Raw genomic sequence first — 17,942 nt, 5'->3', positions numbered from 1 at the left:
AGCAGAAGCAGGTTTAGGTGTCGCAAGCTTACTCAAAACAGAAGGTGAATCGAGTGCAGAGCTAGATGATAGTTCCTTACCTCCCCTCGTAGTTGAGGGATAAATCTTGGTTTTTGGATCTCTCAAGTTCTTCATAATGATAAGCATATATAAATCCCAAGTGACTCAAAGAATAGAGCTATGCTCCCCGGCAACGGCGCCAAAAAATAGTCTTGATAACCCACAAGTATAGGGGATCGCAACAATTTTCGAGGGTAGAGTATTCAACCCAAATTTATTGATTCGACACAAGGGGAGCCAAAGAATATTCTCAAGTATTAGCAGCTGAGTTGTCAATTCAACCACACCTAGAAACTTAATATCTATAGCAAAGTGTTTAGTAGCAAAGTAATATGATAGTAGTGGTAACGGTAGCAAAGGGTAACGGGAGAAAAAGTAATGTTTTTGGTATTTTGTAGTGATGATAGCAATAGCAACAGAAAAGTAAATAAGCGAAGAACAATATATGGAAAGCTCGTAGGCAATGGATCCGTGATAGAGAATTATGCCGGATGTGGTTCATCATGTAACAGTCATAACCTAGGGTGACACAGAACTAGCTCCAATTCATTAATGTAATGTAGGCATGTATTCCGAATAAAGTCATACGTGCTTATGGAAAAGAACTTGCATGGCATCTTTTGTCCTACCCTCCCGTGGCAGCGGGGCCCTAGCAGAAACTAAGGGATATTAAGGCCTCCTTTTAATAGAGTACCAGACCAAAGCATTAACACATAGTGAATACATGAACTCCTCAAACTACGGTCATCACCGGTAAGTATCCCGATTATTGTCACTTCGGGGTTAACAGATCATAACACCTAATAGGTGACTATAGGCTTGCAAGATAGGATCAAGAACGCTCATATATTGATGAAAACATAATAGGTTCAGATCTGAAATCATGGCACTTGGGCCCTAGTGACTAGCATTAAGCATAGCAAAGTCATAGCAACATCAATCTCAGAACATAGTGGATACTAGGGATCAAAACCTAACAAAACTAACTCGGTTACATGATAAATCTCATCCAACCCATCACCGTCCAGCAAGCCTACGATGGAATTACTCACGCACGGCGGTGAGCATCATGAAATTGGTGATGGAGGATGGTTGATGATGACGATGGCGATGGATTCCCCTTTCCGGAGCGCCGAACGGACTCCGGATCAGCCCTCCCAAGAGGTTTTAGGGCTTGGCGGCAGCTCCGTATCGTAAAACATGATGAATCCTTCTTTGTTATTTTTTTCTCCCTGAAATCAAATATACAGAGTTGGAGTTGAGGTCGGAGGAGCTCCAGGGGGCCCACGAGGTAGGGGGGCGCCCTACGGGGGCAGGCGCGCCCCCACCCTTGTGGCTAGGGTGTGGCCCCCCTGGTCTTCATCTTTTGCAAGGATTTTTTATTATTTCTGAAAAGATATTCCGTGAAATTTCTGGTCATTCCGAGAACTTTTGTTTCTGCACATAAATAACACCATGGCAATTCTGCTAAAAACAGCGTCAGTCCGGGTTAGTTCCATTCAAATCATGCAAGTTAGAGTCCAAAACAAGGGCAAAAGTGTTTGGAAAAGTAGATACAATGGAGACATATCAAGGTGGCAGTGAATATTTGAAGTACCAAGCACATAACAAGTTATCCACTTGGCACTTGGGGGCTAATGCTTATTTGCTTGATTATCAGAATTTTTTTACAAGCCCCAAGCGCAATACAAGTATTATTCTTGGCACTTGGGAGCTAATGTACATTTGCTCAAAATAACATTGGTCAAAGTCCCAGTTCAGCTTGGAAAGATAAACCGGCCTTTGGGGACTACACAGGCGAAAGTTACAGGATTACAATGTTAAAGTACTGGTTCATCTTAAAAGGATCAACCGGCCCTTGGAGGATAAGCATGCAGAGTTGAGATATTGCAAAGTCCCGGTTTAGATTGACATCATAAATCGGCCCTTGGGGGCTACTGGAGTTGGTACTTGAAATTGGACATAAGAGAGAAATAGCTATGTAGTTACCTCATATCGCTCCTTCATCAGATTCACTAAACCGGCTTCGTAGTCGCGGTTTGTGTACAGACGGTTTAAAAACCTAGAATGAAGTTCTTGGGCGTTGAGGTGGGTGTAGCTTGACAAGTCTGTGCTCCACTTGCCCTTTGCCCATAGCAGAAAGTTCGTCCTTGGCACTATGCTTTGATAACGCAACAAGATTGCCAGGGGTGGTGTGGCCAACGCTAGTAATTATAATATCATCTTCCTTGTCACTAGCAGCCTTTACTGGAGTTGACGATTTATCAGCAGCCTTAGCTGGACTTGACGGTTTATCATCAGTTCGGCCCGGGCTTGTCGGTTTATCAGCATGGCCTGTGGCATCAACTTCTACTTGTTCAACAACAAAGTCATGATCTTGAGGTGGTGGATCATCAAACATGGTGTCAGCATTTGTTCCTTCCGGTTCAGGAGTTCTCTCCGATTCAATAACCACATTGTCATCAGACGGTTTATCTACCCGAGCTTTCTTGCTGGGTCTGGCCTTGGCTCTGAAAGGAAAAGATATAAAGGTTAGTATAGCACACAAGTATAAAGCGTCAAAGGATTAAGTTTGGAGTGTTTACCCAGGAACAGTTTTAAGAGGAGGGAGCTGAGTGGCCGTTCACTCGCCAGACGATGAATGAGGCGTTCCCTGATAATTTGAATCGGATGGATTAAGAGGTTGTCGGAAATAACCCGCCTTGGGATAAGAAGTATCGGAAGTGTGTGAAACCTCAGATCGATGTTTCCGAACCGGAGTGTTCGGTAAACCGGCTAAAGTGACTACTTGGCCGCTGTGCCGAGTTGTGCGGCGAGCTTCGTGTTGCTGCTTCTTCAAAAGAAAGTGTGGCTCCAAGTGAGCTAGGGGTGAGAAAATCTTACTTTCTGGATTGCTTGACGAATTTTTTGTGTTGGCAGAGGGTCTGAACCAGAGGAAAGGATAATTACCTCTGCGTCATCGGCTTGGCTGCCTTCAGCGGCATCCTGATAATAATCATTGTAATGAGGTGTATGAAAAACGAACCAAGAGAGTCAAGTTCTACCTCTGCATCCGGATCATCAAGGTCATCATCATCAAGGTTCAACCAGGTGGATTCAGATGCCTTTTTCTTGGCAGGTTTCTTAACAACCTTCGTCTTAGGTCGAGGGGTCTTGGCCGGTTTATCTTGAGGTTTCTTCTTCCAAAATGGGTTGTCACCTTGTTTAAAGATTGACAGAGGATATAAAAAGATTAGACAGTTAAGAATATCAAGTACAAGCAGGAGTGAGGTAATTCTTACAGCTGGCGGTTTATTCAAAGTATAGAAGGGACTTAACCCGGTCCTGCTGTACACAACCTCTGATTCATTCAGTATTTTCTTGACAGACTCAGTAACTTCAGCCTCTGTTAGCTGAATATCAATATCTCGTTGAGGATCCTTTAAGTCGCCTATGTACTCATACATTAAACTGGGGCGACGGCTTAACGGTAAAATACTCCAAGATATCCAGCAACGAGCAAAGTCAACTCCTGTCAAACCATTAGCCATAAAAGCTCTGAGCTTGGCATTTGTGGCGCATATGTGGCCCGTTCCTTGGCAGTCAGCCGTTGCGGAAAAGGATGTGTGTTGGTAAGCCGGTGAGCACGATAACCCGGCAGAGGGTTCTCATCATCAGGGGAAGTATCCTTACAGTAGAACCAAGTCTGGTTCCAGTCTTTAGGATGACTATGAAGTTTGGCATGAGGAAAGCTGACGTCCTTCCTTTTCTGAATGGAAACGCCGCCAAGTTCAGTGTTGGGATCGTCTACAAATTCAGTATGATGGTTCAAGTAGAAAAAGTCCCTGAACAATTCAACGGTTGGCTCTTCTTGCAGATAGTCCTCACAGAACACTTGAAAGTGGCAAATGTTGGACACAGAGTTAGGTCCAATATCTTGAGGGTGGATCTGGAAGCTGGCAAGCACATCACGAAAAAACTTGGATCTGGGCGGTTTGAAACCACGACTCATATGATCAACAAATACTACCACCTCGCCATCCTTTGGGGTAGGAGGATTTTCTGGACCGGGAACTCGCCAGTGGATTTCGCTTTGTTTTGGTAAAGCGCCAGTTCTGACGCATCCATCAAGTTGCTCTTCAGTAACCCGGGAAGAGACCCAGTTACAAGCATAAAATTGTTTGGCCATTTCAAATGAAGAGATGGAAAAAGATTAATGTCGGTTTAAGGTTTATATGGATAAGCATCAAGCGTAGCAAGTTAAGGGAAAGGTATTCAAGCATGCAGGATTGTTAAACCAGAGGTTGATGCTATTATAAATAATAAAGCGGTTGGCGGTTTACAAGGGGACTAATGGTATATGGCAGATTATTTTCTGAAGGATAAACCGCCTACGCAGACAATGGAAGTATAGATCTGAAGCAAAAAAATGACTAAGTGAGAAAAACAAGTTTCACAGTTTCACATTGGAATTTTCGATCTACCACATGTCAGGAAAAGAAAAAGATTTAGACCTAAAAGTTGGTGCTTGAGCAGTTCGCAAAGTTCTAGATCGGTTTTTATACAAAACAAGGCATGGTTTGATAGACAAGATAAGGATTGTCATTGCTACCGCATGGAAGTAGATCAAGTTTGAAGTCCATCATATAGGATCTAATGAAGAACAAGGGTCAGAACACCATGAAGCTTCTATGAACTCGCGAGAACCCTAGCGGATCTACAGAGGAAAAGAAGAGGAACTCACCGAAGCTATTGAAGGAGAGGAGGCGCGCTGCGTTTCAGTGGAACGTTCAGGTTGAGGCAGCGGCCGGAGATGAAGACGAGGGAGGAGCTTGACGACGGCGGCTGAGCGTGAGACTCGGGTCGGCACAAGGAAGAAGAAGCAAGGAGGCAAAATGGGGGGAAATGAAAAGGACCCCCCGATCTTATTTATAAGGAGAAGGGATAAGTGACATGCGCGAAAATCGTGGAGCCCAAAAGTTGGATATGTGACAGAGTTGTTGCCTCGATTGTCGGAGGCTCATTAATGAAGGTGAGATATATCCAATTTTTAATAAATAGGTGACGTCATGGTGAGTTATTACGAACCTGGAAGATGACGTCATGTCGGTTTACAAGATCTATGCGAAGGTGCAGAAGAAGGAATTTTTCTAAGTGTTGAATTTTGACATGAACGAGTTCAAATCAATCTGGGGCCTAATGTTGGGGATATTACTATTAAGTGTAAACCGGCCATGAGGGGCCGGGTTATGCCCACAAGGAGTTAGTCATGTTTGAAGCCCATGAAGACAAGAGGTATGGCGCTTTACAGAATAGATCTAACATGAAGGCCCAGGGCCCAAAGGCGGATTAGGGCCCGTAGATATAAACCGCCATATGATATGTAACTTATGTTGTAAGGCAAGGAAAGGTAGAAACTGAGCCGGGCACGTTTATGAGCCGGCCTCGGGATTTTGTAAACCACACGGCGTCAACCTGTGTATATAAAGGGACGACCAGGCGGCGGTTTAGAGACAGACAATGATAAATCGAGAGCCGGGCAAAGCGGATACGCTCCCTGGTCATCAAAACCCTAGCAATTCCATCACAACTGGAGTAGGCTTTTACCTTCATCGTAAGGGGCCGAACCAGTATAATTCCTTGCGTCCCTTATCCGCTTTAACCCCTTTAAGCTAACCCGTCGTGATGGCTTCACGACTAAGTCCTTTCACTAGGACATCTGCCGTGACAAAACCACGACGCCGCTGGAGTGCGGCGAGCCCGTGAGCCACGACAGGAACTCGAGCCAGAGCAAGATCCGGGGGGGAGGGGGGAGGGGGAGCACGCGACATGAAGGCGGAGTGGGTGGCCGCCGTAGCCGGAGTGGCCAGAGACTCAGGGGAGAGAGTAGTTAGCTAGCCTATAAAGCGTTCATTTTCATAATTAGTTCAGTATAAGTCCATGGATTTTCACCTTAGCTTTCAAATATGCAAGTGAAAAAAAAATCTGTGAAACATAGCAGCTATTCTGTTTTACTAGAGACCAGATGATGAACAACTTTGCACAAACAAATCACAATCATACTTTTTACTATTGACATGTGTGTATGTAGGGATGAAAATGGAGCCGTGAATTTTCTCCTTAGCTTTCAAATATGCAAGTGAAAAGAAGAAGAAAATATGTGAGAACATAGCAACTACAGTGTTTTACTCGAGACCAAATGACAAACAACTTAGCACAAATAAAAAATTCTATGAGAACCTAGAAGCTACATTGTTTTACTTGAGACCTAATGACCGATCAACTTTGCATAAATAAGTTACAATTGTACATGCCTTTTACTATCGACACAGTGTGTATGTAGGGATGAAAACGGGGCTGAAATTGACAAAGTGGAAACAAATACAAAATCCCTAAAAATAAATACGGAAATAAATACTTCCGAAAACAAACACACAGAGAATATGAAAGCAGAAACAACAACAGAAGCGGGTATTGACCGAAACTTAAAAACCCTTAAATCATAGAGAAAAATACAAGCAAACTAACAAACTTAATCAATTGTTAACATGGCCACAGAATAATATGATTAGGTTAACAACATAGTAATGTAGTAGTACTGGACATCTGCATATAGATTCTAATTGAGTACGTGCACTATAGGTGGGCCTCACAAGGGTCATTTTCATCACTGTGTCATTGTTCCGTTTTCGTGTGTGTTCCATCGGTAAAAACCGTTCCATTTTTGTTTCCGTATTCGCGTAAATGTTCTATTTCTGAAAAGAGGTAGTGGTGCTATCGCGACCTAGCCCCCGCGTCGCCCCCCTCCCCCCTGCGGGGAACACGGGCTGCGCCGCCAGATCCCCCAGGCGGCCTCTCCTCCTCCCCCCTCGCGCCCATCGGCCGGTGCTGCCAGGGGCAAAGCCCCTCGCGGCGGCTGGCGGCGGGGGACTTCTCCTCTCTTCTAGGTGCGGGTAATGCGGGGCGGCCAACCTGGCCAGGAGACATCGGGTCGATGCAGGGCCCGACGATGCAATGATAGTGGTCCCTGACAACGCCTGGTTGGCGGTTGTTGTGCGGCAACGACGGGGCGATTGACTCGGGGCGTGGCAGTTGCGGTCTGTGCTGGTGGCCGGGATCTGGATTTGGTCCTTCAGCGGATGTGGGCTGTTCTGGCGGACTCCTCCCATCAGGTGGCTTGCTGCCCATGGTTGCCCAGTTAGCGGCCCTAGGGTGGCTGGTTGGCCGGCCGGTGGAGTGGGAGGGGGTTGTGCAGCGCTGGCTCTGGGTAGGTGGTGTAGGGACGGCTCCGTGCATGAGGTGGCGGGCTCGTCAGCTGTCTTCGTGGCGTGGCGGTGCGCGTTCTTGGTGGTGGATGTCGGCCGACGGTGTGCCTATGATGAGGGCCGACCAAGTCTGCGCAGGTGTTGTCCTTGCCTTTGTCCTCCCCACTCGGTGGCTGGGCTGTGGCAACGATCCGAGTGTAGTGCTCTTGTTGCTGTTGTGTCGTCCGTCTTATCGGCGCCGATGGCTACGGGTGTGGCAGTGTGTGAGCTCTGCTTTGCCTAGGCTTGTGGATTTGGGCCGAGGCTTGCTCAACATCGGCCATACACAGCCACTAGGTTGTGCTCCCCTTCGGTCCACCAGGACGAGATGGGTACACAGGTGTGGACGCCTCCTACGGTGGAGGTGTTGACCCAGACCTAGTGGCTGATGCGGGGATCAGAGTCGAAGAAGGTGTCTTCTACTCTTCCAACTGTGGTTGGTGCCTTGGGATGAGGATGGTCGATGGTGTCTCGAGACATGGATGCTGGGGTGGCGGTCCCGGATGGTGGTCTGCAAGGATGGCTCGTCAGCGGGTGCCATGGCGGTGGCGGTGGCTATACTGTTGGTTGTCAAGGCGGCAAGGGGTGTAGCGACGGGTAGCTCGGCACACTATTTGTCATTGGCAATGGGGTGCCTAGATCCAGATCTGGAGGCTGGTGCACATCGCGGGTGTCCTTGGTGCCTCGTGGTGGCACGTGTGAGCTGCCGAGCGAAAACTCTGCGCTTTGGCGCCGACAAAGGCGACATATGTGGGTGCTGCTATCCTCATGAGGGCGATGTTGTGGTTCTCCTCTTCGTGCCAAAGCTCTGGGTGAAAACCCTCGTTTGTTTCAGGCTCGGCTATGGCCATGCTTGGCGCCGTTTCCCGTCGCAAGGCATTGTCGTGGAGCTTAGGTGTCCTGGGGCATCTCGCGGTGTTGTAATCTAGCTGTCCCATGTTTTCTTTCGGCTTCATAGTCGCGTGCGTTTGTGTTGTCCGGGTATCATGGGATAATCTTTGTAAAGAGGGCTACCTCATCATCTTGTATCGTTCGACCGTGTAACTTGGTTGTGATGCTTTATATATAAAGCGATGTCCTTTTTGGAAAAAAAAATAAAGCGATGTGAAAGTCTGTTTCAAGAAGTGTTCTGTTTCCATTTCCATTTCAGTTTCAGTTCCGCATTTCCTTTTTTTTTCATTTTTGCTCGAGACAAGTGAAAAGTTATAGCTCTATAACTCCTTTTCGTTATATAAGATTCTTACTTTGGAATTGGCAAACACATTTCTTTACATTCATGATTTGAGTTTCTATTTTAGCGACGAATTGATGATGATTTAGGAATCTGATAACGCTCCAACGCCAGGTGTAAGCACAGGGCAAGCCGAATGTTTTCGATGGCAAGTTTAATGACGCGAGGATGACAACTGTAGTTGACAAGCATGGCTACTTCGTGCTTTAGTTTATTTTTGACAGAAAATTACAGTGTGTGTCAACTAACTTGTCATTCTTGTGTCACTAAACTTGTCATAAAAAAACGTTTCATTTGTCATGTGCTCGAATTTGACGTCAGATACTTATCATGTCGGATGATTTATCTTGGATGCATAGAGGCATGACGGTGGCGGTGGCGGTGGGCTGGTGGCAGGTGAGAACACGAAGGCAACTCCAGCGAAGGAGGATGCAAAGGAGTAAGCTCTAGGGTTAATTAGTCTTGGGAGTCCAGACCGAAGGCACGTCGCGACGGGCCACACAGGGACGGCGCGTTGCTGGACGAGGTGCGTCGACCCAGTCAGCCACAGGAACAGAGAGCGCTGGAAAGAGAAGCCCAGAAGGAGGAAGAACATGCGTCAGAATCAGGATAGCGTGAGCCGTGAGGTTTGATCCAACGGCACACAAATCATCTGACTTTGTGCAACCAGCGCCTGACTTGCGTCACTTGCGCGCCCAGAGTACTTATTACGCAGCGGGTACCGGTGTGCCGTACGAGTGTACGCCAAGTCGCCAATGGCATAACATGCGATCACTGACAAGATGTCATTTTTATAGTAGGAAGCACGTAAGGCAATGCCACTAAATTCCTCCATGATTCGCTCCTCAAGCCATGCCCATGTGACCTTGCTAGCTCAAACACGGAATACTGTACAGGTTGAGCGGCCATTGTCGCCGATCGCGTCGTCGTTCCCACTTCAGTTTTGCCCACTGCCCTGCCTATAAAATCCCCCGGCAATGCCGATCCATCCGGCCATCAGACCACAGCTGCCGAGTTACTTGACAAGTGCCACTGGCTACTAGTGCAAGTATGGCTCGGGTCTCTGCCAATGCAGTTGCACTTGTTGCACTCGTCTCCGTTCTTCTCACGTATGGCTGCTGCGCCCAGTCGCCGCTCAACTACACCGGCTCCTTGGCCAAATCCTCCAAGGCTAGCTGGTCATGGCTCCCTGCCAAGGCCACATGGTACGGCGCGCCTACCGGCGCCGGTCCCGATGACAACGGTACGTGCGTACGTGCATATGCTCCGGTGGTGGCCGGCGGCGCATGCTAATGTCAACTTAGGATAGTTAATAACAATGTCGATCGATCTGTGCAGGTGGTGCTTGCGGCTACAAGCACACTAACCAGTACCCGTTCATGTCCATGACTTCCTGCGGCAACGAGCCCCTGTTCAAGGACGGCATGGGCTGCGGCGCCTGCTACCAGGTACTACGTGTACATGATAAATTAATTACACTACAGCGCCGACGCTGATGCTAGTCATTACACTAGATTAGTCAAAGCTAACAGTACGTAGCTCCGTTCACACTGATGAAATACGTGGGTAGCAATCTCGGCTCAGAGAAACATGTTACGTGTAGCGCATTAGTTGACTTTCTGCTTGTTTTTCCAGATACGATGCGTCAATAACAAGGCCTGCTCCGGCAAGCCGGAGACGGTCATGATCACCGACATGAACTACTACCCTGTGGCCAAGTACCATTTCGACCTCAGCGGCACGGCGTTCGGCGCCATGGCGAAGCCCGGCCAGAACGACAAGCTCCGCCACGCCGGCATTATCGACATCCAGTTCCAAAGGTCCGTAACTTCTCTGGCACAACCTTGACCACAGTGGTACGTACTCCAAGCAAACCCTTGGGGCTCTGGTCACTGATCAGCTCCGCTCGTGCATGCATGCAGGGTGCCATGCAATCATCCGGGCTTGAACGTGAACTTCCACGTCGAGCGGGGCTCCAACCCCAACTACCTGGCCGTGCTGGTGGAGTTCGCGAATCGGGAGGGCACCGTGGTGCAGATGGACCTCATGGAGTCAAGGAACGGCCGCCCGACGGGGTACTGGACGGCGATGCGCCACTCGTGGGGCGCCATCTGGCGGATGGACTCCAGGCGCCGGCTGCAGGGCCCCTTCTCTCTCCGCATCCGCAGCGAATCCGGCAAGACGCTGGTGGCCAAACAAGTCATCCCGGCCAACTGGAAGCCCGACACGAACTACCGTTCCAACGTCCAGTTCCGTTGATTGCTCCGAGCTTCCGATCGACCGACGAAGACGTTGATTAATTCGGTACAGTGTGAATGCAAAGTATATTGTTGAATTTTACTTACTACGGGGTATATGTTGCGTCATCGTGCGTGTAGCTCGAAGATATGTGTGGGAATGGAAGGAGGCTTTAGCATGGGCAGCCTGGCCCAAAAGCCTAACATCCAGGCCGGGCTTCTGTCTAGTGGAGTAGTATCCACGTGCTACCCAGCCCACTATCACCAGATTCACAGCTTGAATCTGATATATTGTAATTAATCAGGTTTATCCATATGCATTATGGGATACCAATTGTGTATTCAGTCTGTCTCAAAAAAAAATTGTGTATTCAGTCAATCAGATGCTCCCATCATTTCTAAAAGTCCTAGTTTGCTATTGGTGAATTGACCTTGTGACATATATTTTTTTAAATACGGAGGCAAAAATTTGCCACATCATTAGGGATGCCGGTAAGTCCCAATCGTTCGGGATTTGACCATGAAAAAATGAACGTTTTTCGTGTTAATTTATGTTTCCTGACTATGGCAAGTTTAGTTAGCAAGCATGGCAAATTTACACTCGGTTCATTTTTTGCCGGGAAATTATCATGCTCTTAAAAAAATGTCATCATCGCGTCAACTAAAATCGCAATAAAAACTTTCAATTTATCATGGTCAAAATCCAAACGTTCAGGATTTATCTTTTTTGTTCATTAAATTAGAAGTTAGACAAGAGTTTTAAGACACAAGGCCAAGAGGCCAAAAATTACAAAGCCACTACTCTCGAGGCAAAATCTGACCCAAGTATTTCGCACCAGCAATGACCGAAAGCCTTGCCTCATTATTATTTTTGCAAGACCCTGGAACTCTGCTCGCCCCAAATTGCCCTATTCTAACATAAACCAAGAGAAAGGCTACATGGTGTACACCCCTTTCGAAGCCAATCAAAGCCCTAGATGGTGTGGGGCCCATGACCAGCGCTTCTTGCAAAACTGCGTGAGGAAGGGTCAGAAAACCTCCACCTGCATGTGGCCCTAATACATGCACAAAAAGGTGGTGTAAGGTGGTATATCACCTTTTCAAAGCCGCTCAATGGGCCAGATGATGTGGACCCATAGATTTAGGTTTCGCCCATAACCACGCGGGTGGGTTTGGAAACTGTTTCCAAATTCACGGTTTCTGGTGTTGAGAGAGAATGTGATTGAAATATAGTAAATGCAAAGCCTATTTTTTTTAGGAAACACAATATAATATTAATTATCCAAACTAATATAATAACAATAAAAACTATTGAAGTCGAGTAGCCCAAAAACGATACTCGACTTACCGGTTAAAAGCCAAGTGTAGCCTAAAAAATCGTTCGGCTTACTAGTTAGAAGTTGAGTGTAGCCTAAAAAGTCGGTCGGCTTACCGGTTAGAAGCCAAGTGTAGCCTAAAAAAGATACTCGGATTACTAGTTATAAGTCGAGTGCAATAGCAGACAATCTCTGCGTATAGTTGGCGGGAGGGACTTAGCGACAACCCCCCCCCCCTCGTGCCCTTTCTCTCCATCTCTTTTCCTCTTTACCCCCCCCCCCCCCACACACACACGTGCACTACCCCCTCCTCCATGGTCGGCGCCCCACCGCCTTGCTCACCCGTCCTGACCCATTTTTGCCCGTAGCCATAGCCGTTTGATTCTGATGCTGTCCGACATGCTCCGATGCCATGGTAATTACGTGGTTCCTCCTCTCCTCGAGCTCTACCTCTTCCTCCACATCGATTTGTTCTCTTCTCCCCTGTATTCACTAGTGATGCATTTCTACCTGTCAGCGTTTCGTTGTGTCCCTGCTCAACCTTCTACGTGATGCTCGTCGGTGCTCCTACTGCTCGTTGGTGTGATCATACTCGAGCTGTTGCGTTGATATACCACAACCGTAGTGTGGTTGTTCCTCTACCTCAGCTACAACTCAGGCTGGTGAGCTCTCCTCTTTTCTTACTCCTACTCCTATCTGTGGATTGGTGGTGTTGTTCTAGGTCCATAGATGTCATGTGATTTGGATCCTATTACATGGCTTGGTGAATGGTATGTTCTTGCTCTTGTTGATCTAATATCATTTGGTTTAGGAGTATTAGTACAATGCTCATGCATTGCTATGATGCCATGAAAAATGAGAAATTGCCACTGGCTTAGGAGATCTTCAAAGTATGATGGTGTCTTGTGGTAGTTGCATGGTTCTTGATTAAAAGAGAGCGTGCATATACTAAAAGAACATGCTGCAGTCGATAAAGAGCCTCAGGCAACCATAGTAGGCCCTTTGCAAGATTTACAGTGAGATAATATTAGTTTTGAAACATAGGCGAACGGGTGTGAGTAAGTTGAATGCACAAGATTGTGGCTTATGTAGGAGGACAACATCTATCGCCATGTTGAACTATAATTTGTTTGCCCTCTTCTGCTGACATGGAATCAAAAGAATTGGTTGGATAGAGAAACTAAAATCAAGACCATGATTTGAATTGGAATGACATACTTCCATTTATAGCTTCTACGTTTTACAATAGTGTTATTCTCACACTAGGGTAGAGCACATTAGTTTATTTGGGATATGTCTCAAACCTAGTAAAAGTAACATTTGTTTAGTTATGTGTCTTGGAAGATTGTTATTTCTAGATATGGTTACAAGTGCATTTGTTTATTTGTCTGTCCCCACCTACAAACTCGCCACCAACTCCAATCTTTATAAGTAGGAAAGAAATTTATGTCTAAGTGCGGGGGTTTAGGGCCACAGGCAAGGTTGTCTCGCAATTCTATAACTTTACAATCCAAGCTAATCCTTCTGATTCTACGATTTTGGTTCATAGAATCTATGTTTCTACGATCCTAATAGTTAAGATTCAACGATTTACTATCTTGCCATTAGAGCTCCTATCCGATTCGGGTTCACAATTCCGACAACTTTGGCCACAAGTTTGCGTCGATATTCAATATGTGTGTTAAATTTGAGTCTGATGGTTCTCCCATTGGAAGAGACGTTCTCAAAGGAAGGATAATGGCTGTTGTTATAGGGGGTCGTCATTCCCATTCTCCTCCTATGAGACCTTGGTAAAGCAAGAGGAGAATTGGAAGGAAGATCAACACCGATGGTCAAACTAACAGTGAGTGAGTGTCCATCATATATACAACCAATTGAGAGATGAGATATGTTGTTCTAAGAGGAAGGCTACCGAATGTTGTCGTAGGGGGTCATTGCTCCTCGTATCTTCCTCTGAGACCTTGGTAAAGTATAAAGAGGCGAGAGTAACGACCGCCACTGATAATCAAAATACTAGGCCGAGAGTGCCCCATCATATATACCACCACTTGAGAGGGGGGAGTTGTTGAAAGGAGCATCGATGGACTAAAAGTCAACCCACATGCTGAATAGTCGACCTTTCTACTAAAGAGAGAAAGTGATAGGGTTGTGTATTCATCACTTCTTATTTAATGTTGGAAAATCAAGTTTGACACCGGGACCGTTGTCATACGGGGTTCCTGCAGGAGGATGGCGCTGTGTTTCCCTCCCACGAGCGGGTTTCGTGGGGTTTGAGCTCCGGGAGTTGTGCCCCTTCGCCGCCGAGATGACCTGTGATGGTGATCATTTGTGGCTCGACACGTTCGATACCCAAGAGCTTGTCACGCGTGCGTATGATGCGGTGGCTTGCATGTATGGGCAGGGCCCAACCGACCTCAAATTCTCCAAAGATACCAAGGATGCAACATTCCTTTCCCCTCCTTATTGGATGTACTCCCACAATGAGGAGAAGGCACGTAGACTGGCCAAGATGGATGAGGTGGCCATGACTAAGTACGCCGAGGTCAATAACCAGGCCGTGGCAACCAAGCTTGAATTCTGGGATAGTAAGCAGAAGGACTAGAGGAAGAATGAGGACTAGATGGATGCGATAATTTCCGTGCAAATTCGTAAGACTTTCGATGATCTTGATGAAGGAAATATGCCCTAGAGGCAATAATAAAGTTGTTATTTATATTTCCTTATATCATGATAAATGTTTATTATTCATGCTAGAATTGTATTAACCGGAAACTTAGTACATGTGTGAATACATAGACAAACAGAGTGTCCCAAGTATGCATCTACTTGACTAGCTCATTAATCAAAGATGGTTAAGTTTCCTAGCCATGGACATGTGTTGTCATTTGATGAACGGGATCACATCATTAGAGAATGATGTGATGGACAAGACTCATCCGTTAGCTTAGCATAACGATTGTTCAGTTTTATTGCTACTGCTCTCTTCATGACTTATACATGTTCCTCTGACTATGAGATTATGCAACTCCCGAATATCGGAGGAACACCTTGTGTGCTATCAAACGTCACAACATAACTGGATGATTATAAAGATGCTCTACAAGTGTCTCCAATGGTGTTTGTTGAGTTGGCATAGATCGAGATTAGGATTTGTCACTCCATCTATCAGAGAGGTATCTCTGGGCCCTCTCGGTAATGCACATCAACATAAGCCTTGCAAGCAATATGACTAATGAGTTAGTTGCGGGATGATGCATTACGGAACGAGTAAGGAGACTTGCCGGTAACGAGATTGAACTAGGTATTGAGATACCAACGATCGAATCTCGGGCAAGTAACATACCGATGACAAAGGGAACAACGTATATCGCTATGCGGTTTGACCGATAAAGATCTTCGTAGAATATGTAGGAGCCAATATGAGCATCCAGGTTCCGCTGTTGGTTATTGACCGGAGATGTGTCTCGATCATGTCTACATAGTTCTAGAACCCGTAGGGTCCGCACGCTTAACGTCCGATGACGATTTGTATTATGAGTTATGTGATTTGATGACCGAAGTTTGTTCGGAGTCCCGGATGAGATCGGGGACATGATGAGGAGTCTCGAAATGGTCGATAGGTAAACATCGATATATTGGAAGGCTATATTCGAACATCGAAAAGGTTCCGAGTGATTCGGGTATTTTTCGGAGTACCGGAGAGTTACAAAAATTCGCCGGGAGAAGTATTGGGCCTTATTGGGCCATACGGGAATAGAGGAGGTAGGCCAAAGGGAAGGAGGCGCCCCCCCATGGGTGTGAATTGGACTAGGGGAAAGGGGGCGGCGCCCCCCTTGCCCTTTCCTACTCCCTCTCTCTTTCCCTCTTTCTTCTCTCCTACTCCGGAAAAAGAAAAGGGGAATCCTACTAGGACTTGGGAGTCCTAGTAGGACTCCCCACACTTGGTGCGCCCCCTCTAGGGCCGGCCTCCTCCTCCTCCCTCCTTTATATACGTGGGCAGGGGACACCCCAAAGGCACAACAGACAATCTCTTAGCCGTGTGCGGTGCCCCCCTCCATAGTTACACACCTCGGTCATATCGTTATAGTGCTTAGGCGAAGCCCTGCGCTGGTAACTTCATCATCACCGTCACCATGCTGTCGTGTTGATGGAACTCTCCCTTGGCCTCAACTGAATCAAGAGTTCGAGGGACGTCACCGAGCTGAACGTGTGCAGATCGCGGAGGTGCCATACCTTCGGTGCTAGGATCGGTCGGATCGTGAAGACGTTCGACTACATCAACCACGTTGTCATAATGCTTCTGCTTACGGTCTACTAGGGTATGTGGACAACACTCTTCCCCTCTCGTTGCTATGCAACACCATGATAGATCTTGCGTGTGCACATGATTTTTTTTTGAAATTACTGCATTCCCCAACAGTGGCATCCGAGCCGGGTTTATGCGTAGATGTTATATGCACGAGTAGAACACAAAGGAGTTGTGGGCGTGGGTATATACACATTGCTTGCCGTCACTAGTTGTTTCTTAATTCAGCAGTATTGTTGGATGAAGCGGCCCAGATCGACATTACGCGTACGCTTACGCGAGACTGGTTGTATCGATGTGCTTCGCACATAGGTAGCTGGCGGGTGTCAGTTTCTCCAACTTTAGTTGAATCGGATTCAATGAACAAGGTTCTTTCTGAAGATCAAAAAGCAATCACTATACCGCGTTGTGGTTTTTGATGCGTAGGTAAGAACGGTTCTTGCTAAGCCTGTAGCAGCCACGTAAAACTTGCAACAACAAAGTAGAGGACGTCTAACTTGTTTTTTTAGGGCATGTTGTGATGTGATATGTGTTGGGGAACGTAGCAGAAATTCAAAATTTTCTACGCATCACAAAGATCAATCTATGGAGAAGTCTACCAACGAGGGAAGGAGAGTGCATCTACATACCCTTGTAGATCGCTACGCGGAAGCGTTCAAGAGAACGGGGTTGATGGAGTCGTACTCGTTGTGATCCAAATCACCGATGATCCTAGTGCCGAACGGACGGCACCTCTGTGTTCAACACACGTACAGCCCGGTGACGTCTCCTACGCCTTGATCCAGCAAGGGGAGAAGGAGAGGTTGGGGAAGACTCCATCCAGCAGCAGCACGACGGCGTGCTGGTGGTGGAGGAGCGTGGTACTCCAGCATGGCTTCGCCAAGCACCGCAAGAGACGAGGAGGGAGAGGGGTAGGGCTGCGCCAAGAAGGAGAGGAATTCATCTGTTGGCAGCCCCAAGTCCTCAAGTATATATAGGGGAGAGGGAGGGGTGCGCCCCACCTAGGGTTTGCCCCCTCTTCCCTTTAGGCGCATGGGCCTTGGTGGGGAAGCGCCCCAGCCCACTTAGGGGCTGGTCCCTTCCCACTATTGGCCCATGTATGCCTCCGGGGCTGGTGGCCCCACCTGGTGGACCCCTGGACCCCTTCGGTGGTCCCGGTACACTACCGGTGCTGCCCGGAACACTTCCGGTGGCCAAAACCATACTTCCTATATATTAATCTTTACCTCCGGACCATTCCGGAACTCCTCGTGACGTCCGGGATCTCATCCGAGACTCCGAACAACATTCGGTAACCACGTATATCTATTCCCTATAACCCTAGCGTCATCGAACCTTAAGTGTGTAGACCCTACGGGTTCGGGAGTCATGCAGACATGACTGAGATGACTCTCCGGTCAATAACCAACAGCGGGATCTGGATACCCATGCTGGCTCCCACATGCTCCACGATGATCTCATCGGATGAACCACGATGTCAAGGACTTAATCAATCCCGTATACAATTCC

General features: G+C 47.2%; 1 protein-coding gene across 1 annotated transcript; it reads left to right on the top strand.

The window, feature by feature from the left end:
* The first annotated feature begins 9,556 nt into the window (after nucleotides 1-9,556).
* On the top strand, nucleotides 9,557-11,156 carry LOC606352 (expansin-B2). Its single transcript, XM_044553414.1, has 4 exons — nucleotides 9,557-9,817; nucleotides 9,913-10,022; nucleotides 10,210-10,394; nucleotides 10,497-11,156. The coding sequence occupies exons 1-4, from the start codon at nucleotides 9,625-9,627 to the stop codon at nucleotides 10,831-10,833; spliced, it is 825 nt and encodes a 274-aa protein (XP_044409349.1). The 5' UTR covers nucleotides 9,557-9,624; the 3' UTR covers nucleotides 10,834-11,156.
* Nucleotides 11,157-17,942: the final 6,786 nt, after the last annotated feature.

Source organism: Triticum aestivum, chromosome 1A (assembly GCF_018294505.1).
Source record: "Triticum aestivum cultivar Chinese Spring chromosome 1A, IWGSC CS RefSeq v2.1, whole genome shotgun sequence".
Lineage (NCBI taxonomy): Eukaryota > Viridiplantae > Streptophyta > Magnoliopsida > Poales > Poaceae > Triticum > Triticum aestivum.
The sequence above is the reverse complement of the archived record's forward strand: the minus strand, read 5'-3'. Positions and strand labels throughout refer to the sequence as shown.